General features: G+C 44.2%; 1 protein-coding gene across 2 annotated transcripts in view; it reads left to right on the plus strand.

Moving 5' to 3' along the window:
• The window catches only part of gwl (serine/threonine-protein kinase greatwall), a 130,622-nt gene that overhangs the window by 69,305 nt on the left and 36,447 nt on the right, over positions 1–24,870 (plus strand). For both annotated transcript variants that reach the window (XM_077657282.1, XM_077657283.1), the window contains 4 exons: positions 84–172; positions 1,294–1,400; positions 7,618–7,768; positions 20,698–20,868. In XM_077657282.1, coding sequence (XP_077513408.1) covers positions 84–172; positions 1,294–1,400; positions 7,618–7,768; positions 20,698–20,868 — 518 coding nt within the window. The remainder of the gene's footprint in view (positions 1–83; positions 173–1,293; positions 1,401–7,617; positions 7,769–20,697; positions 20,869–24,870) is intronic.

Raw genomic sequence — 24,870 nt, forward strand, 5'->3', positions numbered from 1 at the left:
GTGAAGGTGCCATTCCTGCTTGTCTTGAAAATGTGTGGGCAGTGCGCAGATGCACCATGCCTGGTGTGCTTGCTTCTTTGCAGGGACCTGAAGCCGGACAACATGCTCATCTCGGCCCAAGGCCACATCAAGCTGACAGACTTTGGCCTCTCCCGGGTGGAGCGGAAGCACAGTGAGGACCCTCCTTCGTCTTTCGTGCCAGGGCCATAAAATTAAAAGTGCACTAAAGAGTACTCTGAGCTCATCATTTTTACTGTGGGAATTCGATCCAAGCATACTTAGAAACTTTGAATTATTGTCCTGTGTGGCTAATTTCCCTACTTTAAATCAGATTAAATGTCCCGGCTCCAGCCTTTCTTTTTAACTCTTTTCCGAGACTAGGAGGAGTCGGCCAACATGGAGTGCCTTTCAGCCATTCGCGTGGCGGCTTGCCGCTCTGCCATCGGCGGAGTGATACGTAAAGGAAAGAGTCCACGCGTATTTTTATTTCCTTGTGCCTAATTTGCAGCTGTGATGTCTGCGACTGAAACTGTGTATAAACGGAAACCTAAAAAACAAAATAAAAGCAAAAACGACTGGCTGAAAGGCACTCCACGTGTTGGTTGACTCCTCCTACTTTCGGAGATGAGTTAAAAAAAAAAAAGCCGGGAGCCGAGACATTTAATCGAATTTTATAGAGAGGTCTGTTGCACAGGGCACTAATTCGAGTTTTCTAAGAATGCTTGAGCATGTAGATTGAGTTCCCGTGGTAAAAAGATAAGCTCAGAATCCTCTTTAGTGCACCTATTTGAGCAACACGCTAGTAACTAGCGAGCTTTCCTTTGTGATCTGGACAATGAGGGTGCCTGCTTTGATGACTTCGTTGGTCATGATGAAAACTGTAGCACCTGAAGCAGAGATTCATAACACATGAGCTAACTTTTAACTCACTTTGTTCATAGCATGGTCCAGTTTTTTTACACTGTGGGAGCATGAAAACCACTCAGTTCTGCCTGGTTGTAACAAAGCGAGTCAGAACTCCTGTTCATGGCATCAAGAAAAGCATGGCTTTTTTGAGTGACACAGGAGGAGTGCTTACACAATCAGTCTTTCAGCTTTTTTGTTTTTCAGCCCACACAATGTTGCCTGTAAGTTGCTTTCTGTTTCTTGTTATAACCATAAACTGATTGAAAATTGGGCAGTGTTTGTTGTCCTCTTCATGAAGTCCCTGTATCTCAGGTGCTGCAGGTTTTATTGTCAATCTGAGCCGGTTTAAATCTGCCAGTAATGCAGACTGCACTGTTCGACTTGCAGTTGAGCTGGCTGATGTGCTGGGGACACCTGCAAGCCGGGCATGCTCACGACCCGTCCTGGGTCGCACACCAGGGCAGCTCCTGTCACTCACCTCTGACCTGTCCTTCGTGAGTTTCTAGCATGCCTGTGGTGGTCCACTGGCTGTGGCCTACTCACAGCTTCGTTAGAGGGGCACTGGCCTTAAGCGTATTTTTCTTATTCTCAGTCCAGTCGCAATGAAAGTATACCTTCTTGTTCAGTTTTAACGCGAAAGCATTCCCATGTCGCAGAAAAGCCAGTGACAATGCAGACCGTGAGCAAAAATGCACATAACAGTTCCCTGGGAAGCAACCTGCATGGCCCACTGAGGTGGCACGTCGGCCACCTAGGTTCACAACCTGCCCTCTGTGCCAGGATTGTGGAATAAATGACTGGTCACAAGAGGGTGCACAAGCCCCACCAGTGGCAGCACCTGCCATCGCAGGGCATTGGCACATTGCATAACCCTTGTGCCACTGCGCCAGGAGGGGTGTCAGGACTGCCAGCGATCTATGAATGTCAAGTAGAGAATGACCAATTCCGTATATATGGACATAAATTAACCCATTAATACCCTTAAGGCGGAGTTTAAGTGTCCCCTCCAGTTTTTTTGTGCTGTTTTCAAGTCTGTAGCTTTTTTTAAATTAGCTTCGAAGATAATTTCATTGAGTCATTGGTCAGTGTGTCGATGCAAAAAAAATTGCTCAGTAAAAATTAATTTTTAATAAATGGCTGCATAGCCTACTGAGAGTGCAGTAATCACAGCAGTTTTTCATTTTGTCCTTATTATTAATTTTACAGCACTTGGGACATCACCATTCAAGGTGTGCCTATCATGCATCAGTAAAATTTGCAAAATCACAAATTTTTAACTGTGATTGAACAACCACGCCTTGATTATTGCATACATGCTACTTCAGCTTCATTTAGCGAACAAAATGATATCTGTATCTGTCCTAGATGCCAAGATATCGACATACTAAAACAGCCAGGTGTCCAAAATTTGCATGCCATTTTGTCATCGGCTCCAACACAGATTGAGCCCACACAATGATCTAAATTTAATGCTATGGTCAAAATACTGATTTCCTCAAGGAAAAAATTGGTAGAGTTGAAACATAATAGCTGTAGATTCCATAAATGTAATTTTTTACAAGTCAATTTTTGGGTCTTAATTTCCTCCCCTTTCGTCACAGCTTCCCTACGGTCACGCTTATATTTGCACAAAGACCCCCATGCTGTCATTCATTTGCACGAACTTGCCTATGACACCATTTTCAAAATGAGTTTCAAAATGAATTCAAAATGAGTTTCCCTGGCTGACAGTGGGTAAATTAATTTCCAAAATTGGAGGGAACACTTAGGCTTTTTCTTAAGGATATGATGCAATAGCGTTAATGGGTTAATATGCCTATACATACATAGATTCCTGGGAGTACTCGTACCACTTCTGGCACTGTGCCGCAGGGGTTAAACTATGCACCACTGCCCTGCGATGGCAGATGCTGCCACCAGTGGGGCTTAAGTGAGACCCAGGTTTCTCTTCCCGAGCAACCTCTCGTGACCAGTTATTCAACTGCCACAGTGGGCAGTTTGCTCACCATCCGGTACGGGCAGGTTGTGACGATGCCACATGGCCCACAGGTGGCCCACCTCGGCTGCTTCTCTGGGTATTTTGCTCACGGTCAACTGACTTCTTAACGTTATCGCTCCAAATGAGAGAACTGTGGCGCTGCTGAGGTCTTATGGGCACTGGCCACAGTAGTGTCTTGTCTGTGAACACTGGCCAGTTGATGCTGACTTTGCTGAGTGAGCAGGCAGGGCAGTGCATTTGTCAAAGAAAAAAACAGGCGCATGGCTCTGTAATCGGCCGTTTGCTGTGCCGTTCAATGTTGCTTTCGTCACGACTAGCATCAGACCCGAACAAAATGAACCATTACAGTGTGTGGCCCCTAATGATTGTTCCAGTCTTTTTTGTCTATCTGAAATAGTAAGTGAAACCGCCATTGTGCCAGTTTGGGCACACCTAAGAGGGCCGTGTCATTGAAAAGCTGCACGACCCACACGAAGACCTAAGCTGAGGGCAGCACACACCAAAGAGGCCCTGTGAAGGTTGTGCCTCAAGGCCCCATGGTTTGTCTTCCAGAAAAGCAATTGCAGCAGCATTTATCTGTGAGGGGTTTTGTAGGGCGTGTAGAATAGCACAGGGCCTGCAGAACTGGGCTTCATGGCTGGGATGGGTCGTAACAGCAGTGTGATAAGATAGACACATGGTTGCGTTGATCGTCATGTCTGCCCTCTCAAAATGCTCTTGCCATGACCTGAAAGGGCAACCCCGGGGGCATTTTGGACACTCTGAGTTGATAACCACATCACATTCCTTACAATTTCCTTGCTTTGGTACAAAATTTTACCATTTTTCAAAATGCCAAGTTGAAGTATTTAAAATAGGGGTGTGCAAATGTTGAAATTTTCAAATAAGAATTGAATGTGAGTATGAAGAAAAACTGGCTTCGAATATCGAGTACCTGTTCGGTATTGGAAAAAAAAGCCCTAAAAAATGAACAGTACATGTTGTTGCCCCCCTTTATTTTTTTTTTAAATAGTGTATGGTCTTTGCAAATGAAATAAAAACTAGACTGACTCAGCACCATATAGAAAACATGATGCGCACCTAGATATATACTACTTGATTAGACAGCATAACAGTATGCAACCTGTAATGTGGTCGTGCAAAATGAGTAACGAAATGAAATGCATGAATTGACACGACATGCAGCTGAAAATAACATGGTGATTAGCAAAACCTCATTCATTCAGATTTCAGGGAACTGGAAGAAATGCTTGGATTATCCTAAGGTCAGGTCAATTTATAAAATGCCCTGTGGCCCGGAAAGAACCGGCGAAAGCGCAAAAATGCTGTGAAGCCTTGTGAGGAGGCTCCATTGCACAAAAACCAAAAACCCTGTGATGAGCACACAGTTTTGGCTTGCTGGAAAAACTCGGACATAAGCGAGAAGGACGTACACTGGCGTCGGAACAGCGACTCTACTTTTAAAGAAAAAGAAATTACCAGCGATGTGCCAGTTGGCATCTGAAAGTAGTGCCGGGCTGGGTTTCGGCTGGTGAATGCACGGGCTGACAGTTCCCGTCGCCCCAGGCTAGCAAGCAAGCTCAGAAACCGAAATTATGGGGCCAGGCTATTTTTTGGCATGGCGACAGGGGCCCTTCTATCATAGTCACACCTGTGATTAAGCAAATTTAAGATGTGCGCAGGTTAGAATGCACCATGCAATGGGCAGGATTTTTACTCAATCACTTGCCCTGTTTTGACACCTCGACCCAATCCTTCGGGAGCCTCATGCAGAGTTCCGCAAGTGGGCTATCCCACATGTCATAGTTGCCGAAAACTAGATGGCAGAGCCCACACTAGGATAGTTGTGAAGGCTACAGGACGAATGCCATGGGTGTGGGGGCGTTAATTATGCAACACATTGTGGTACGATCAAAGAAAAAACGGCTTGCTTTTGTGTTGTGATTGTTCGAAGGGTGTGGCTGAGCATCTAGTTCACATCAATGTGTCATTTGTGGGAAAGCCCACTTGTGGAATTTCACACGAGGGCAAGCCTAGTGCATCCGAATGTGGTCGGTCCTCGTGATAAGCGTCGGAGAAGGAAGTGAGGAGCACGCATTTTTTTTGTTTTCCAGGCACTTGAACGTTGAATAATTTGCCCGGATATTGTGGTTTTGCTATGGTTGAATTTATGAAAGTCGGCGTGGTAATTATCACTGGCGAATATTAGAAAATTTTTGAATATTCGTGCATTTTCTAACAGTCAGAAATTCTTGATTAATTTCTTGAAAACGAATATGAATTGAGTACTGAACATATTCGGTTCATATTCAAAATTTTGAATATTTGCACACTGCTGTTTTAAAGAGATCAAAAACCAGTAAACTGAAACTGGGTTTCGACCAAATAATATCACAAAACCCATCATTTGCACCTTGTTTGGCTAAACTGGCGACTGTAAGTGAGAGCTTGGGCCATTATTTGTCTGAAAAATGACCAAACGCCAGCTCGAAATTTTGTCCTTCAGCAAACACAGAGTGAGTATCGACGGTCGTGCATCCAGGTATGTCATACGTAAGGTTGCTCGTATAAATCTCCCTGATTGATGCCACACAATAGGAAATTTTAAAATTAATTTAATTTTCAAATAATTAATGCAAAAAAATACTGTCCTGCTGCAAAACTTGGCACAAAGGGCCAGAAAACTGCAGAAAATGTGTTGTGAAAGTTTCAGTAAAATCAGAAAGGTAAAAAAAATGCCGGAGTTTAACCCAGCCCTGTAACATGTCCAATCAAAATTGCCGTTTGGGCGAGTTGGTGTGACATGATTCGAAAAGACCAGCGTGTCCCTGTCTGTTTCCGCGCTGGTCTTTTCAAACTGTAACATGTACTGCTGCAACAGTGACATACGTTAGAATGGGAAACAGAAGAAAAAATACGCCCAGCCTGCACCTTAAGAAGCCACAGTCCCTGACAGAGTGCACCGTTGCCGGTAGTGAAGCTGTGTTGCAGGAGAGAGAAACATGATTGGCCCAAGCATGGCTTCAATTGTATTTGGCTTTGGTAAAATCTGGCACGCTGCAATGCTCAGTACTTGGACCTATTCTGTTCTTGATCTACATTAATGACATAAATAACACCTTTACTTCTACTACTAGATTATTCGCTGACGACTGTGTTATTTATAGACAGGTTACCAACACTGTCGATGCTAACTCCTTGCAGGCGAACCTTGACAGAATCTTGGTTTGGTGCGAGCAGTGGCAAATGCAAATTAACGTTTCTAAAACGAAGACTGTAACATTTACCACCAATTATAAGTCCCGAAATCATTGTTACTTAGTGAATAGTATACCTACTGATTCCACACTTACATATCTAGGCATTCATCTTTGTTCTGATTAAACATGGAACAAACATATAATAATTGGTTTTTGGGGAAAGGAAATGGCGCAGTATCTGTCTCATATATCGTTGGACACCTGAACCATGCTGTAAAGGAAGGGATAAAGGAGGGAGTGAAAGAAGAAAGGAAGAAAGAGGTGCCATAGTGGAAGGCTCTGGAATAATTTCGACCACCTGGGGATCTTTAACGTGCACTGACATCGCACAGCACACGGGCGCCTTAGTGTTTTGCCTCCATAAAAACGCAGTCGCCGCGGTCAGGTTCGAACTCAGGAACTGCGGATCAATAGCCGAGCGCCCTAACCACTGAGCCACCGCAGTGGGTGGAACAAACATATCGATGCAACTGTTAGCAAATCATCTAAAGCACTTGGTTTCATCAGACGTCACCTGCACCAAGCAAACCCTGCCATTAAACGTTTAGCATACACGACACTTCTCCGTTCGAAAATAGAATTCACATCTTTAATTTGGAACCCGCACCAAATGTACTTAATTAACAAGCTAGAGTCGGTTCAGAATATAGCAGCTAGATTTATAACTAGAAACTATGCACATCATTTGAGCATTACTACCATCAAAACATCACTAAACTTACTATCACTGGAAAAGCGAAGGTTACAAGCGCTATTATCTCATTTTTGCAGATTGTACCAGTCAGTCCCCATTCTCTTCATGCTATATCTGCCCAGCCCACCGCATCTTTTCGCGCTTGGATAATTCCTTCAAAATTGAACCCATGTTTGCACGTACCAACCTCCTCATGCATTCACCATTATTTCTCGCAATTCACCACTGGAACAAGTTACCAGAAGACATCGTTTCCACATTAAACCATGACGCCTTTGTTCATAAACTAAAGTGTTTTTTTAACGTAAGTTCTGACTGAAGAGGGCCCATTTGTTTGCAGAATGAATTGTTTCTTTTTTTTTGCTGCTATTAACCAGTGTTTGTGCATTTATTTCATTGTGCTTGTGTACTTTGTATGATATTTTTATGTTTAAAATGGATATTTGCTTGCTATGTAACCGGGCAACCTCCCCTATGGAATGCCTGAAAAGGGCCTTTAGGGTATGTGAATATGCTCGTGGAAGCAAAAACCCGTGTGGCAGCATGCTGTGGTGTTTGGCACCAGCAATGTGCAAAACCAGAGCCCAGAGATCTTCTTTCCAACCAGTGGCCTGTTATCTTACAAGCTGTGACCAATGTGCTGAAGCCCCTGGCTGTTGGAGGACACAGTGGCAGCAGGTAGCTTCGAAGTCAGTGTTTGTCGGTTGTGCGCATAACTGCAGCTGTGATTCTGCTTGTGTGTGCACGTTTGTATGCAGACAGGTGCGCGGCCAGCGGCCATGGCAGTGTGCTCGGCAACGCGCCGGTCATGTCGGCGGCGCCTGCCACGTGGTTCTCTAACCGGCTCAGTAGGCAGCCTGGAGGTGAACCGGCGGCCCTCGCTCAAGCGCTCCCCCACCAGCCCTTCAGGTGAGCGGCTGCAGCCTCTGACCGAGCTGCTTGTTGCACTGCCATTCTTTGTTTTTTCTTGACATGAATGCACCACACGTGTCCAACATCGTCTGCACTCGTAGTATAACAGGCTAGTCGTGGGTTCAAAATATGACCATATAGGTGCTTGACGTTGCAGATATGCCTACACTCATTAGGCTGGGGCTATAAAAGTAAATAAGGCCCTGCCCACAGTGCCTATGGAGATATACACCGAACTGGTGCAGTGTAGCGTAACTGGTGTAGGGTAACTTCCGACCTGGTGTAGTGGCTAAGTAGCTTAGGCATTCGGCCAGTCACCTCAAGGTTGCATATTTGATCCCGGTCACGATGGCTGCATTTTGATGGGGGTGAAATACATAGACCACTGTGTGCTGTGCAAAGTCAGTGCACATTAGGGAGCCTTAGGTGGCCTAAGCTAATCCGGGGCCCTTCGCTATGGCACCCCTCGTAGCCCATGTGTGGGTTTGGCACGTTAAACCCAGGAATTTATTGTTAAGTAAATTCCTGTTGGGACCAACTCAGTTAAGACGAATTCCTGCGATAAAACAAACTGTGAACATTTGGCTGTTTCCGATCAGATTCAGAGTTTTAAAAAACCCGCTTAAGAACTGTTTTGCATGTCTCTTGGTTAGATGAGCTTCTGCAGCGACCACGAACCGCAGCGAACTTGTGCAACAATAGTGGCAGAGTGTTTGCACGGCACTGGGAAAATAAAAAAATAGTAGACGGTTTAGCATGGCTAAGCATGAATTATCGTGCAGTGGCACTATTTGGGGTGGGCACTTAAGGTCCTTAAGTGCTGAAGGCATGGGACTTAAAGGCTTTTACTCAGAAGCCATTTACCATGAATGCCTCCACCCTAAAGGGTAAAGAGCTGGGTAAAGGCTTAAAGGACCTTCACTCAAGTGAAGGTCTGCCAGGTGTACACACCTGGCAGGTTACCCACAACTCAGTGGGCTACAAAGCAGGCTTCAGGCACGTACGTACGTAGGTATGACTGAATTTGAAAATGCACCTGGTAGTTTTCCCTACTGACGCCTTGTCTCTAAGCTCTCTGCCTTTGGTGCAGAATCTGCACAGCAGAGGCTTTACTCTACATTTCCAGTGAGTGCCCTCTCACATAGGAGTCAACGGTAATGAGGTGGCTGACAGTCTCGCCCATAAAGCTCTCTCAAGGATTCCATCAAAAAAAGTACCTCAAGATGGGAAAAGTCTCTGCAGGAAAACGGTGCTCGATCACTTCAGTACCCTGTGGAGTGCATCCCACAAGCCACGTGTGACCAAGGGACTGAGAAGATCTCAGGCGACCCTTCTACATCGATTTCGCATGGCCTCTGCTCGCACCCCTGCATGGATGCATAAGACCGGCATAGCATCGTCTCCGCTCTGCTCTTTATGTGATGTGTGCGGGGATATCGAACATTATATTATGTACTGCCCAGAGTACAACGCGGAAGGGCATGTGATGTTCGCTTCCTTCAAGAAGACAGGAACCCGTCACAGCACAGTTCAGGACATTGTCTACCCGACTGGAAACCAGACATGCAGAAGAGAGGCTGCACGCCTTCTTTTAACATTTCTGCAGAACACGAATCTTGTTTCTAAATGGTGACAGCAGGAACGGACTATGGCCTACTGTGATTGAATGTGTGCGTAGATGGTGTCTTCCAAAGTGGACTACTTTATACTGTGAGTGAATGTGTGTATGGAGTGTGGCACTACAATGGCCTATGTTCTACTGTGACTGAATATGTGCATAGATGGTGACTTCTAGAGTGGACTGTGATGTGGACTGTGTGGAGTGATTGTGTGCATAGATGGTGACTGCGGGAGAGAATGTGTGCTATTATAAGAGACTGTGCGCATAGCGGGGTAGATGCGACATTGTTAATATAGAAGGGACGCTGCGGTGGAGCAATTGCCATCAGATAAAGCAAGGCTAACCCCACCTGTAGCATTTAACACCTCAACTCAACTCATGTCCAGATATTGGTACCGTGTGTTCACTGTCTGCGGCGGATGGAGAAGGTGCGTGGTGCATCTTCTCGTAGAGTTGGTGACAGCCATGCTGTGGAAGGAGTGAGTGAGAGAGAGGCACAAAGCTACTGAAGTGGGCACCTTCAATGTGTTTCAAGACAGAGCGGAAACAAAAATCAGAAAAAACACAGATATGAGTTGCTGCAAAAAAGAGGCGGTGAAAAAAAGAAAACTTGACCAGGCGCCGCTTTCACCCTCTGTGGTGCCATTTTTTGTTTCCATTGAACACAAATATTTTATTGCCCAAACAGTACATTCTGGAATCAAGAAAGATGATTTGATAGGTTTTCGGTGCAAAGTAACAGTGGTTAATTTTTTCCATGGGTTGGCAGAGTTTTGTATGGTGTGTAATTAATGTAAATAGCAACATTGAAATGTGACGACTATACTCCATCTCATACATAGCAGGCAATGCTACCCAAGCTAGCGTGCCTGTTTGTGCAGGCTAAGTCTCCGCCCAGAAAGTAGTTCGCCATACAACCAAAGTGAGCACAAGCATATTTTGTTGTGACAGATCTTAAGCGCCGTGAATGGTAATCTCCTGAACTTCGTTTTACCTCTTGCCATTTTTATCCTCCAACTCATCGAGAAGTAAGAATGACTTTGCCGGTGTGACACACGGTTGATACGGCGAGTTGCCCTTAGTCCACACGCGCCTAAAGTGTAGTTCACACTCAGCGCAAATTATAGCCAGAGGGTTCAAGCACCTCACAGCGTAATTATCAATGCTGCCACTTTGTTTTGTACCGGTGTTTGGTTTCGTCCGAACAGCCACCGAGGCTTCAAGACGGACGTGGCAGAGTAATATCATTACATGGTTTCGCAGACGCACTACTTCTGCAGCCTCTGCTGTGTTGCCTTCTGTGTATGAAACGGAGTATAGTCAAGTAAGTAAACAGCCAAATGATCGCGGAATCAATGTGCGTCTCCGCTCACAGTTTCGGGATTTATTATTTACTGCATTTAATATATTGCATAAAAAAAACACTACGGTGTCCAGAGCTGTACCTCGCCTCACTTAGCAGGTTCACGGGAGTCGAAAGGGAACAGCACAGGCTGCCCTCCAGACAGCACATTGGGAACGGCACTGGATTGTGTCGAGTAGGGTAAGCTGATAAATTATATGCTATGCGTTTTCGATGGCCTCGACATGGATGAATCAGATTGTGTCAACTGCCATTATGGATAATGAGAAATTCAGAATGGGAGCACCGCATGGGCTTCATTCCAAGGCCAGGCCTGCTTAATCACCACTCCACTGAGCTGGCCGCCGCGGTGGCCCAGTGGTTATGATGCTTGGCTGTTGACCCGAAAGCCGAAAGGTTTGATCCCAGCCACTGCAATCGTATTTCCATTGCGATGGAGATGAAATGCCTGTGGCCTGTGTACTGTGCGATGTCAGTGCATGTTAAAGAACCCCAGGTGGCTGAAATTTTCTGGAGCCCTCCACTGCGGCGTCCCTCATAGCCCGAGTATACGCCCAGTGCATCAAATATGGTACAGGGCATTAAAATGTAAATAATCTTCATTTTTGATCAAATCAGTACATGAATTGCTAGCATTTTTGAAGTAGCGGTCTGCTCCAACATATTTACTCACGCAAGGCGAATGTATAAGCTGCAAGGGAAACAGGAGGCCTGTTGAAAGATAAATTCTTGCAAAAGCTAGCCCTAATGGCTGAACAGCCCAAAATTCGTGTTCTTAATGCTGCATTGGCAGGGGATGAAAAAGTTATGAATTTCGCTCCTGATTTACTGCATGCACCTGGGTACTTACGCACGGTTTTATCAACCTTCAGCATTCGAAAAGTATCAGAATGATGCAAAATTAATTACGCTGTAATCACCTTTCTTTTGATAAATCTGCCAGTTCTTGACACTACCGCAGTGAAGGAACTTAGAATGATGAAATCCTGGAAGTTCATAACTTCCATCTGATGTTTTAAATGCCGGGACGTTACAGGGCTCAACCCCATGAACCATAAACTCTACTGAGCCTGGCCCTGCCCGCCAAACTCTGCGTGAAGCCCAGTCCCGCAGTAGCAGAAGAGGTTTGTTGCTGGCTGCGTGCTAGTAGACTACTGCTACACAAATAAAGGAACTGTTGGCAGAGGCACTCAAACCGCAGTAACGCTTGGAAGAAATTGGTTGCACAAACACAAATACAGAAAATTCACTCTGCTTTTTAAATAGTGAACCTGGCTGTGAACAACTTCCAAGTTCAGAGAGCCCAGGGAAAAGTGTTGAATGCATGCGTAATAAATTAATTTGCATTACTTATTATCACAGTTATTTTTTTTAACTGCCCACAAGATGTAAATTTTTGAGATTCCTCACAGCCGTAGCATTGGCACTTCTTTTTTAATTGAATTTATGGTTGCATGTTGGTCGCGTTTCAGTGGAGACAAAATGTAAAATTACCTGTTTGATTGGTTGGTTGGTTGATTGGTTTTTATTTTCAAACATTCATTAGTCTTGTTTGCATCAGCATCTGGACTCCTAGCTAGAAGCTAGTTGGAATCCATGTAATTAAATTCTTGTGACAATAAATCGCAGGCATAACAAAAATGATTTTGATAAGGTTTTGATCTTGATAAAATGGTAAGGCTTATGCTTTTAGATTAACTTTGAAATATCTCTCTTTTCGATGACACTGCTATGTAAGCCATAAAGGTATACACTTAAAAACAACAAACAATAGCAATTTAAAAAACAACGAACAATTCATTCAGAACAGAGCAGTCTCAACACAAAAAAAAAATACTCGCACCACTGTCGTTTAGTATACTTTTTCAACAACACAGGAAAAGTATTGGTTTGCTTTATCATGTCTGGAAGGTCATTCCACAGCTTAGTCCCTCCGTGAGCTGTGGTCCTTTCTCCATAAATATTTTTAGTTTTTGGAAGAAGGAAGCTTCCGTGTGTATTGTTACGAGTGCTACATGATGGCAGCATGAGTGTAGCGGGTAATTGTTTTTAAGGCATGGAGGTAGAGTCAGTTAATGATTTAAATGGGAGTACGTATATCCATCTGCTTAAAAAAAGAGGAACAGTGTGCATGTTGCAATTAGACTGTGTAATGAATCAAATTGCTCTATTTTTGCAAAACCCTAAGCGGTTTTAAGTAAGACTGGTAGGTGTTACCCCAGGATTCAATGTAGTATGACAACTGGCTTTGAAAAATTAAAAAATAAACACTTTGAAGTGTGTCATTCCAAAAGCACAGATGGCATTTGCACAGTGGAAAGCATGCTGTACCCAATTTATTTACAAAGTGCCTGGATGTAGGGCTTCCAGTTCAAATTCTCATCCAGAATTACTTTGAGATAAGTGATGTTAATAACAGGTTCAGTTGGTTTGCTCAGCCATTGCAATGCACGCTGATTTGAAGGTATTGTTTTTCTGGAACTCTTTAAATATAATGCATTTTATCTTAACATTTGCAACTAGTCTGTTGGAGGAAAACCAGTTACACAAGGCTTCTAATTCCCGGTTAGCAATGCTGAGTAGCTCAGCTGTAGACTCCTGAGCATATGAAAGAGCACTGTCATCTGCATGCATAAAAGCCGAAAAGTGGTTGGTAAAGTGCGGTAGATCATTGATATCTGAAACCGCAGCGGTGGCCTATGTGGTTTCAGCATCCGCCTCGCATGCGGGAGGTGCGGGGTTCGATCCCCAGTGCCCACCGGTGATGCAGTGGGTGCAAGCTTTCCCTTGCCTGGTGCTTGGCTTCTTTAGGGTGAAATGCTTGGAAAATGGGTCGTTGACCTCACCTTGAGACCTTGAGCCATGGCACTCTTTGGCCACAGATGGCCTTGCGCCATAAAAATTCATCATCATCATCATTGATATCTGAAGAGAGGACTGAACCCTGAGGCACACCTACAATAACTGATTCATTATCAGACCTTGTACCACTAAGGTGAATCATTTGGTGCCTGTTTTGGAGATAACCTCTAAAGAATTCTAAGCCAAACCCTCTAAACCGATTATGCACTTGCTTCGAGAGTAAAATTTTATGATCAGCGGTGTGAAATGCTTTTTTAGTGTAAAAAAAATGCCTAGAACCATTTTATTACCGTTTAGGAATTAGTTCAGGGATCTGACAGCCGTTCCGCTAGATCTTTTTGGCCTAAATCGGTGTTGATGAGGCGATAGTATGGCTTCTTGTTCTAGAGAGACCTTTACTCTCTTACCAATGAGTTTTTCGAAGTGTTTTGCAGCTTAAAACAGAGATGGGGTGGTAATTTTTAATAAGGTTCCAGTGTTAATTCCTATACATTGGCACTATTTTAGCTAGCCTCAGTAATTCGAGACAGATGGAGAAATAGAAGGCTGACTGTTTTAAGCGGGGCACACAAAATATCAATGCATCGCTTTAAAACAATTGGGGGCATTACCATAACACCCCACTGATAATTTGGAAGGAAAATCATGGGCTATGGAGACAATTTTATTCACTGTAATGTCATGGCAGGGAAGCAATACCGAAATGTGGTGTGGAGTAGCAAGGCATTCCATGCCAGTACTACAACTATTCCCTAAATTTGTACCGGCAGTGAAAATGTCCCCAAACATTAATGAAATTGGTTTTGCTTCTGGTTTCATGACTGAGTTAAGTATTCTTCACGTAACTTTCACATTGTGGGAATTTTCAATATTAACTGTGAGTAGTACTCCTTTTTGCGGGATCTTGTAGCAGCGGTAAGTTTCACCGAGTTCTCCGAAATTTTTGTAACATGAATTACCTCAATTATGTTTATATTTGGTATGGCAATGATGTTTGTTCTTATCAACGATCAAGATAGCCTGTGTCATCCACGGACAGATGGAAGCACTATAGTATCTTTGATTTCGTGCTTTAAAAGAGTTTGAAACTGCCACGGCCAGTTTTTCATTAAATGCTTGATATTGGTCACTGATTTCAAGTGAGCTCATCGAGTTAAAATCTACTGCTTGAAGACATTGCTTCATCTCAGTGACATTAATGCTGCTATGGGTAGCAGACATTTTACTCATGGCACCTCGGTCCAGAGGGAATAAAATTGGAACCGGATAATGATGAGTAATGGGTGTTCTATATATGCAACACAGACCAGAAGACGTGTTAAATTTACAAAGTATATGGTCCATAGATGTCAATGAAAATAGTCACTTATGTAAGACCTATGACTTCATTACTGAAACAAATTAACAATTTAGGATATACTGCACTATTATCATTTAAACATACAAAGTTAGTCACTACCAACTAATGTCTTCACTTTTAGGCTATACAAGTTCATGAGTAACCATATAAAGTAATTCAGAATGGATGACATGTACTGCTGTTTGGAGCATGGCACACAACTGCAATTATAGCGTTCAAACACTGAACAGCGAAAAAAATTGCAGCTCTGCCTTAGAAGTATGACGCGATAGCATAATCGGTTAATTTCCATATATGCAGAATTGGTCATTCCCTACTTTACATTCATAGATCCCTGGGAGTCCTCTTGGTGCAGTGGTGCAGTGGTTAAGTGATGCTCCACTGCCCTGCAATGGCTCCCAGTAGTGGGCCTTGTGTGGCCCAGGTCGCTCTTCCTGAGCGACCAATCATTAATTTAACTGCCAGCTGCCATGATGGGCGGTTGTGGAGACGCTTCAAGGTTACGTGACCTAGGTGGCTCACTTGCCTCCTAGGTTGCTCTCTGGGGACCACATGTCAGAGCCATGCTCCTTATTTTTCGCTCGTAACACCGACAACGTTGACACCGATTTTCTGGTGAACGGGGCCTTTCTGGTGAACTCAGTAACAAAATTTTGTGCTTTATTGTGCTAGGTGTGGATAAGAACATTCGCTGTAAGTGTTGGTACAATCCGGCTGCTGCAAGCCGTAAACTCAAACATGATGATCAAGCTCACGCTGATTGTTTGCAGTTGCCGCATTTCTGACTCCAGCTCAATGGAGAAACATCCAAAAAAATGCAGCAGCAGCTTTAGTATGCTTTCACGGCTCTTCGCACTTTCTTAGTCATCAGTATTGATGGCATGCAGCCTCTGAAGTGCAAACAAGGCATTTGGAAGCCGCTGCAGGAGTTGTACCACCATTTGCCTCAAGTACTGGAGGCAGCATCCTATCATGGCTCCTTGGTGTAGCGAAATCTTTTCTCTGAAGAAGTCACCTTCTTTATAGAGTCGTGCCACATGCACATATAAGCTTCCTATCCTAGCCGTGCACAGGGGTGCCTCAGTGCGCACCGACCCTGCCGGCGGGGATGCTGCAATTTAAAGAAATGGATAGTAAATGCACCAAAATAAAAGTTTAAAGTAGCCAGGCAGCCAATCTGAAATTTTCATCGCCAGGCAGGGTTGAAAAATAGCCAATTTGATGTAAAGTAGTGACCAACGGCAACCCTGGTAGCCAGGCACTCTAGCCAGCAGTGGACATACTTGCCCTATTCAGTCCAATTAAAAGTTTAACTTAGCCAGGGAGCCAATCAGAAATTTTTATCGCTAGACAGGGTTAAAAAATAGCCAGTTTGATGTAAAGTAGCGGCCAATGGCAACCCTGGTAACCAGGCACCCTAGCCAGCAGTGGGCATACTTGCCGTATTCAGTCCAATCAATGCTTGGTAGTGGTAGCAGTACGCGCTATGCTAGTGTATTACCCGCTGTGGAAAAGAACACATATTTTTCTGTTGTAGAGCCGGGGGGGGGGGGGGGGGGGGGGATAGGACAAGGAGCGTTGACAATGCACCAGCGTCTTTCCACTCTGGTTTCTTCCTGCAGGATTTGCACCTAACTAGGGAGTGAGTGAGATCAAAGTGTCTGCGAGACAGGGAAATGCTAGACTTGTGTGGAGGATTTTTTCCTACATTTTCTATAGATGTAACACCCATCATTTTCATGTTGTACGAGGCAAAATTTTTAAACTCGCACGTTCGTGATGAAAATCGCGATCGCGCGGCATGTTCGCGCACGCTGGATTCTGGTGCCAGCGCCTCATCCGTGGACATTTGTTCTACCCAACACTCAGTACTATAGCTACATGATTGAAGAAGGAAACCAGCGCAAAAGACGAAGACACAGGACAACGCTGGACTATCGACTGTATTTATTTGAGAAACGAACACATTTATACCCTTCAGTTATCAACCAAGCTTGCACACACATGACAGATTAACAAGACAAGGTAAATAGCAGCATCACATACAACCGCGTGAGTTCATAAATCTAATTTCTTTATCAAATAGACTAACCGTCGTGTCACTTACACATAGATGTCTTTGATTAACGATATGGTATGCCTCTAGAATTTCACGTTGGGTCTTAGTTTTACCGCGTCCAAAAATCGTAGTCTTCTTGAAGAGCGGAATGCATTTGTGCTTTCTGCAATGTTTTGGCAAATTCGCCCCGTCATCTGTGGAAAGCAATCTTTCATGTTCTCTGAGCCGGGTGTTAAGACAGCGGCCAGTCTGCCCTATGTACACATTCCCGCAGGATAAAAATAAGCAGTACACTACCTGGGTGGCACAGGTGACATATTTGAATTCGTGCTTGATCGTGCACTGTAAAGTTGTACTTTTCCTATCGTCAATCCTTCTGCACAAACTGGCCAGTTTTCGCGGGGCTGAAAAGACTACATCGACACCGTGCCTACTTGCGACCTTCTTTATATTGTGTGAAAGTGCGTGCAAGTAAGGCATCACTTCACACTTGCTTTTGTCCTTCCTTCCTTCCGTCAACTTGGGTTTGGCTTTCATTTTTTTGAGAAGCTTTTCAGAGACACCTTTCATAACATGCGTAGGAAAGCCTGCTTCTATTAGTTTCTTCTGTTGTTGCAGAAAGCTTTCTTGTACAGTATGGAAGCAGCTTTTCTCCAGCGCGTTACTGAGGCATAAGGTTGCAATAGCCCTTTGGTAAGTTTGGAGTGGCAGGAGCTGTAAGGGAGTAAGGTTTTCTTAGTTCGTAGGGCATAGGTCCAGCAAAGGTGGTTATTGCACTTAAAAGTTAAAACAAGGAAAGATTGCTTTCCACAGATGACGGGGCGAATTTGCCAAAACATTGCAGAAAGCACAAATGCATTCCGCTCTTCAAGAAGACTACGATTTTTGGACGCGGTAAAACTAAGAGCCAACGTGAAATTCTAGAGGCATACCATATCGTTAATCAAACACATCTATGTGTAAGTGACACGACGGTTAGTCTATTTGATAAAGAAATTAGATTTATGAACTTACGCGGTTGTATGTGATGCTGCTATTTACCTTGTCTTGTTAATCTGTCATGTGTGTGCAAGCTTGGTTGATAACTGAAGGGTATAAATGTGATCGTTTCTCAAATAAATACAGTCGATAGTCCAGCGTTGTCCTGTGTTCCTTGTTCCTGTGTCTTCGTCTTTTGCGCTGGTTTCCTTCTTCAATCATGTATTGACTCGCCCAGCTCTCCACTCTACTATAGCTACAATGCACATCTTAAATGCTGCGTAGACCTCTTTTGCACTAGACCAGTGTTCATTATTAATGGGTGCAACTGCACGGAGTTGCTGCATTTGCACTTCGCCATTCGTTTCCGTTGTGCAACAGGTGATCGCGGTGCTCCGCCATTTGTTTAAGGAAGTGAAGCGCTATACATATGATGCAGGGTTAGTGCAGGCTTTGTGTGTACTCCAGGCAGAATGGGCCTTTTTCACGTTGGGAGAGCGCCCCTAGTGGCGGCCGCTGAATCGCAACTGGTGGTTCGTCGGTCGGTTCGTGTCGCACGGTCAGCAGCAGTCAGTTTGGTGGGTTGATCATTTGCTGATGTTTTCGTGCTCATCCTAACGTTGCTATTGCGTTTCAGTATGCATTTCAGATGATGCTTCAGCCAGCGCAGGGACTGCTCAAGACTGGCTTGGCTTACAGGGAAGTCAAGGCAACCGAGTGATTATTTGCTTCCGAGTGAGGCAAGCACAAGTGCGCAAGAAAATGTCAGAGAACTGGCTGACATAAACAATAAACCAGCGAGGTTTCAGTGCGGAGGAGATTTAATAAAGCCTTTTAAGGTTTGTGATGAAAAATGGAGAACCACACATCAGCAGATTTGAGCTGGTGTATATGCCAAGCATGTGCTCTTAAAGTGAACACTGTATGACATATTTCACAAAGGTGTCTCCTCATCAATTATACACCATGAAACGTAGAAGCAAAAATCTGTCAGGTGTGAATCTGCTAATAATGGCGAACTTAATGGTGCAGCGCAGCTTTGCACCACACTCAAACTTATCCAGCATTGTTTGACAACCTAAGAGATTTGAAAACTAATAGCTCCTACATGCTCTAGTGTGCTTCCAGATCAATATTTTGTTGCTCCAAAAGTGCTCCTGATTGGAAATTTTAGTGCTCCAGACTGCTCCTACATCAGCGTTGCTTTGCTTGGAAGTGCTTCAGATTGGAAATTTGAATGCTCTAAAAATTGCTTCAAATTGCATTTTACCAGTAGCTTCAGTGGTAGTTCAGCCCGCTGCTGGATTTTTGTGGCTTAGAACCTATGAGAGTGGTGTTTCCTTGCCACCCCTCAGTTATTGAAAATTGCCATTTAACTTTTCCTCTAGTATCACTCAGCATGGCTGGGTGTGCAGGTCTGAAGTTATTTGGACATGCGCTGTCACTGCCACTAGTTACTCTCTACAAATGGCATTTATCTCTCATTCAGCGTCAATGAAGAACTCTCTCAAGAGATTTTAGTGCCAGGGTTCTTTTATTTTGTAGACATTCAGCAGCCTTACCCCCTTTCCCCTTAAAAAAAAAGAGTGATGTTTATAATTTCTCTCATGAGGAAAATTCGACTACAGCAGGTCCCAAAAATAAGTAAAAACATTGGGGACCTTAACCACATTCTTAACGAAAATATGATACATCGCATTTAGGTTGCCTACTGTGGTGTCTACAATGTGTGTCTAATGCTCTTGCTATTCTCCTGCCGAAACTCTGGTTGGAACCAGTTCCGTTGCCGCATGGTATGCATGGGTCATCACCTTCTAGAGTGTTGGGCCACCTTAATTAATTTTATGAGCTGTGCCTACTTCCAAAATTTTTGCGGTCCTTTAGAATTTTTAGGCTGAACCAATTGCTAAATTTTGAGGGTCCCCAGATTTTCAAATTTGGCGGTGTCCTCTGATTGGTGTACTGGTGGTCACAGGGTGTTGATGATGTCACGATCCTCTCAGTTGCATTCATAGATCGTGGGTAGTGCTTTCAGCACTACTGGTGCAGTGGTGCAGCGGTTAACTGATGCGTCACTGCCTCGGCATATGGCTATTCGAAACACAGCCGTAGGTGGGGCTTGTGAGTTCTAGGTTGCTCTTCTTCCCGAGCAACCACTCGTGACCAGTCATTAATTTAACAGCCACCTGCCACGGTGGACAGTTTGCTCACAATCTGATAGGCAGGTTGTGATGATGTCACAAGGTCATGTGACCTCTTTCGACCAATCAGGGAATTGTACAAAGCTGGCAATTGTTTCTGAGATGACAACCTAAGTGTATTGCATTACTAAGCTGCTTGAACGCCCCAAGTGCAACCTGCAGTAATAAATAAAAAAGCTGGACACGTGCCCTCTATGTGCGAGACCGGACTGGCCTAGGCCCGGCGAAACTGCACATTTTCCGTCTTGGCCTTAGCCCATGCAGTGCTCTGTTCAGGATGGTATGTTCTGCTTATGTGTCTTTCAGCTTGAGTAGTTGTGTGTGTGTGCACCATTTTTCATCTTAAAGTTAGGAAGTACTGCAGCCCACAGTGAAGCAGGAGTGATGCAATGCACTTGGGTTGAAAAGAGAAGGTGGTGGAATAAAGAAAAAGTGCCAGCCATGAGAGGTGAGAGCAGTGAGCGGCCTTGCTGCTGTTGCAGGAGGGGAGGTTAAGCGGCTGCACTTCGACCTGGGCTCCAGCCCACCCCTGAACAGTGCTCTGCACAGCAGTGCCACCTCGCCTCCTGATGCTGGGAGCCCCGAATGGGCTTACAGCGGAGGGGCACCCACCGACGAGGTGTTTGTGCCCAGGTGGACGAGCACCACTCCAGGTGGGTCTGTATGCCTCAACGACAGCACTGGCCTTTCCAATTGTGTGCCACGATGTGTGGAAGGTAGTGCAGTGCAGTAGTAATTCATACTTTGAGTGGTTTTTTAATTATCACAAATACGCCTTAATGTATGATTGAAGACTAAATGGGATTTGCTTTATGAATATTGATGCAGGCAAATAGTATTTTGGAACCAAATTTGAACTCGGTTAGATCAAATTATCTATTATATCAAATAATTTCTGGGCACCATAAAGCTGCAACACAAATGTGTAGGAAAATTTATAACTACATCATACAAATTAGCTATCACATCCGATAGATGAACTTTGGGCAAAACCAGGCAGCTCAAGAAGCTGGCTTTCCCTGAACACATCTCCAGAGGTTAGCTGTTCCTCATAGATATGCAGGTGCCGTGGTGCTGTGTAGTGTATGCAGACCAATGATGATGTGGATTTTTCATCACAGAGGTGGCGGGCACATAACCAGCCAACCAAAATATCCATTCTTAGCGTGTTGCACCAGTTGTGCCTGCATTGTCAAGCAGTACGAACGTACAGTGCATCGTGCTGCCATCAGCATTTCCGGGTGGTTTTCGTTGTCTCTGTGTGTGCATGATGGCAGCTGCGAAATGGCAGAACCTTCCATTTTCTGTGAAACTGGAAATTATCAGGCGAGTTGAACGAGGCGAGAAGAAATCTGAAGTTGCCGCAGCATACAAGATTCGGAGAAGCACGCTGAGCACCGTTTTGAAGAACAAGGCTGACATTCAGGCTTAAGTGGAGAAGAGACCCAGTAGAAAAAGCGTCTCTGCGATGCTTGCTGAGTAATACTTGTTGGGGGGGCTGGTTGGTGAACGCGCCTTCAGTTCCGGTGACCTGCAGGTCTAATCAGAGAGCATGGATGACCAGCAAACTTTTTTCCAAGTGGCCCAAGTCTTGGAACAATGGCCTGGTAGGCCACGATTGCAACGTCTACTTCATCATAGACAACAGCTGTGTCCATTACTGCAGTGCTAGTTTCAGCAGCATTGCACTTCGCTTCCTGCTTCTGAACGCTATGTCTGCGCTCCAACCCTTGGACCAGGGGATAATCCACACGGCGAATGTTGGTTGCAGATTACGTCTGAGTGAACTTTTCCTGCAGAACCTAAAGACTGCAAGAGACCTAAAAATAAGCCTGTTAGGCACCATGTCTATGCTGAATGGGTCGTGAAATGATGCCAAGATCGAAACTATACAGAATTGTTTCCAACATTCTTGTCTCTGTTTTCCCGGAGAAGAGGGAGCAAAATCCTTATTGGGTGATTGACGAAGCCATGGCTGATCTTGATGACTTGTGGAGCCTAGTTGTCTGAATATCCTGATGCTATTCATGATGGGGCAGCCGTAGGCAACTTTATCTCTGTGGATGATGACGTTTACGGACAAAAATATCATTGCCAACGTTGCGGATAACCAGGGCACCAATGATGCGAATTGTGACGAGGACTTGAAAAAAAAAACCTGTGCCCATGTGTTTGGCCTTGCACTCGGCATGGTTTGTTGCTATCACGTGTCACTGGAAGGCTGCTGTCTCAGCTGTCTGTCGATAACATAGAAAAATGTGTTCTCACTGAGGCAGTGAAGATGAAGAAACAAAGAATACTATTTCACTCAGTAACTTGTGTGCAGCAAGTGGCTATCATAGAATACGTTTTTCTTCATCTGAATGTGCTTGTGTGTTGTTAAATTTACTGCTACTTTTATATCAAGTTACACGTCGTATTGAACTCGTAGGCGGTTTTTTTGTGAGTTCGATATATGTGGGTTCGAGTGTATTTCTCCAATCGAACTTAGCTAAAGGCTTTAATAATAACAACATAAAATATATGATATGTTGTGTGGTTGTGTGGTTGTCTGGTTGTGTGGTTGAAAGAAAGTTATCAGTAATGCACTGGTTTCCCAATAGACTGAAACCGCATAAATTGTGACTGAAAGGGGCAGGAAAAAAATTCTGATATGTTTATTCCAGCAGCAGTCGCCAGCTGGTTGTGTGGTTGAAAGAAAGTTATCAGTAATGCACTGGTTTCCCAATAGACTGAAACCGCATAAATTGTGACTGAAAGGGGCAGGAAAAAAATTCTGAATGATCTGAAGGCGAAATAATTGAATGGCTACAAAGAGAACTTTCAGAAAACTGTTTCGCACAGCAGCAGATATAATTTCTGAAAAAATGTGCAGTGGTCACTAGTTTGAAATGAAAACCATGCGGATAGGATGATTTTTCGCAATTCCATCATGCTTTACTACATGCCTGCTAACAGGAATATCAAAGCAGAACTGATCCAAAATAATAAGGCTCTCCGCAGCGTCTTACACAAGTGTGACGTGGTAGTGGTGAAGCCTCCTAACATGCTGTGGCTTCTATGTAAGGAGGCTTCACTGCATAATAAACAGCTTGTGATAAGCTCGCATTTTTGGCGCACAGGACTACACAGGTGAAAGGAACGGGAGCACACAAATGCAACACCTTCTAAAAGGAAAAAAAGAAAGAACTAGCAATGCTCCAATGAGTGTCTAAAATGATGCACGGCTGGGCTTGGTTCGCTGATGCATAGCGGTCTGGTAGTGAAGCTCAGAAAATGAAACTACATCACCGATTGTGTGAAATGCTGATTGGACCTTGACATGGCCCCCGTGTGGAGCATGTCTGAGTTAAGCAGTTGGAGGGGCTGAATATTTCACTCACCTGGTGCCACGAACCTGGCGTATCTGACCTTGGCCACCGCTCCTTTGCTTGCGGGAAGCATTGGAAGCAGACTAGAAGTTTCAGTTGAGCGAATTAGGCGGCTTTAAAATGCATTGAAATTGTAGCCAACCAACCAAAAGTGCGAATTATCCGAGTTTGAATTATCATGAGTGAACTGTAGTGTGCCTGCAAAAGCATTTCAACGATACGATAAAACAGCGCTGACAAACTGGATGAGAGAAAAGAAAAGACAGAAACCCAACAAGCTCGACTTAGCTCTCTTATAAAAAGCATAATATTCGCACTTCTCGAAGCCTTGGTGAGGGGTTTGGCGATAACATGGATTGATTTAAAGTGACACGCTTGGGATTGCAAATCGTGGCCAAGGCAGTTAGGCGTTCAGCTATTGGGCTCTCTAACTGTAATTTTCACTGATGGTAAACATTGTTTTAGGCGTTGGAAGAGTCTGAGCAAAAAGATGTGCCAGCCATGAATTGCTTCCCCACATATCACTCTTCTCGAGTTTTCGATGAGGGGCAGGACGAAAACGTGGCAAGAGATAAAACAGAGTGCAGGGTGTGGCCAGTTGTAATACTTGACTCACGATACAACGAAAGATGCTTTGGACTTTTGACGAAGTACTTTACAGGTGTGGACAGCCACCTTAACTAGGCACACCAGCTTTGGCATCATTGCATGTTGTCCATGAAACATTAAAACAGAGAGGAAGTCTTCCTACTCTTGTCCTGAATATGCATCTGCTGTGGTGGCTTCCCACCCACAAGGTTCTGCTGCCGAGACTGGGGCTCATTATCTAGCCTTGAGTGCCCTATTTCGACAGAGGTGAAATGGCTGCGTTACTCTACACAGTCAGACAGATGCAGTTAGCCTTGTGGCATGAGAATTGAATTACATTCATTTCAATTTTTTGCGACTAAATTGAGCTGCTGCATGTTGTAAAATAGAAGTGCGTGCATTTCTTTTAAGCACAGATTGCGCGGTGAGTAACAAAACATGAATAATAAGTATTTATTTATTTGTTTGCAGACATACTGTAGACCATGGGCAGGTCCAAGCAGGAAGGGCACTTTGAAAAAAGCAAAAAAAGTTATCCAAAATATAGAGTAATTCACAACATAAACTGTACTTACAAAGAGAATTTGCAGCATAATTAGAACCTTGAAACTTGCGATTCACATCGCACTTTTACTATTCAAACACTATTTGAACAGTAATGAAATCGGAGCGCTTATAAATTGCGCGCTCTAGCCC

The sequence above is a fragment of the Amblyomma americanum genome, chromosome 3, assembly GCF_052857255.1.
Source record: "Amblyomma americanum isolate KBUSLIRL-KWMA chromosome 3, ASM5285725v1, whole genome shotgun sequence".
Lineage (NCBI taxonomy): Eukaryota > Metazoa > Arthropoda > Arachnida > Ixodida > Ixodidae > Amblyomma > Amblyomma americanum.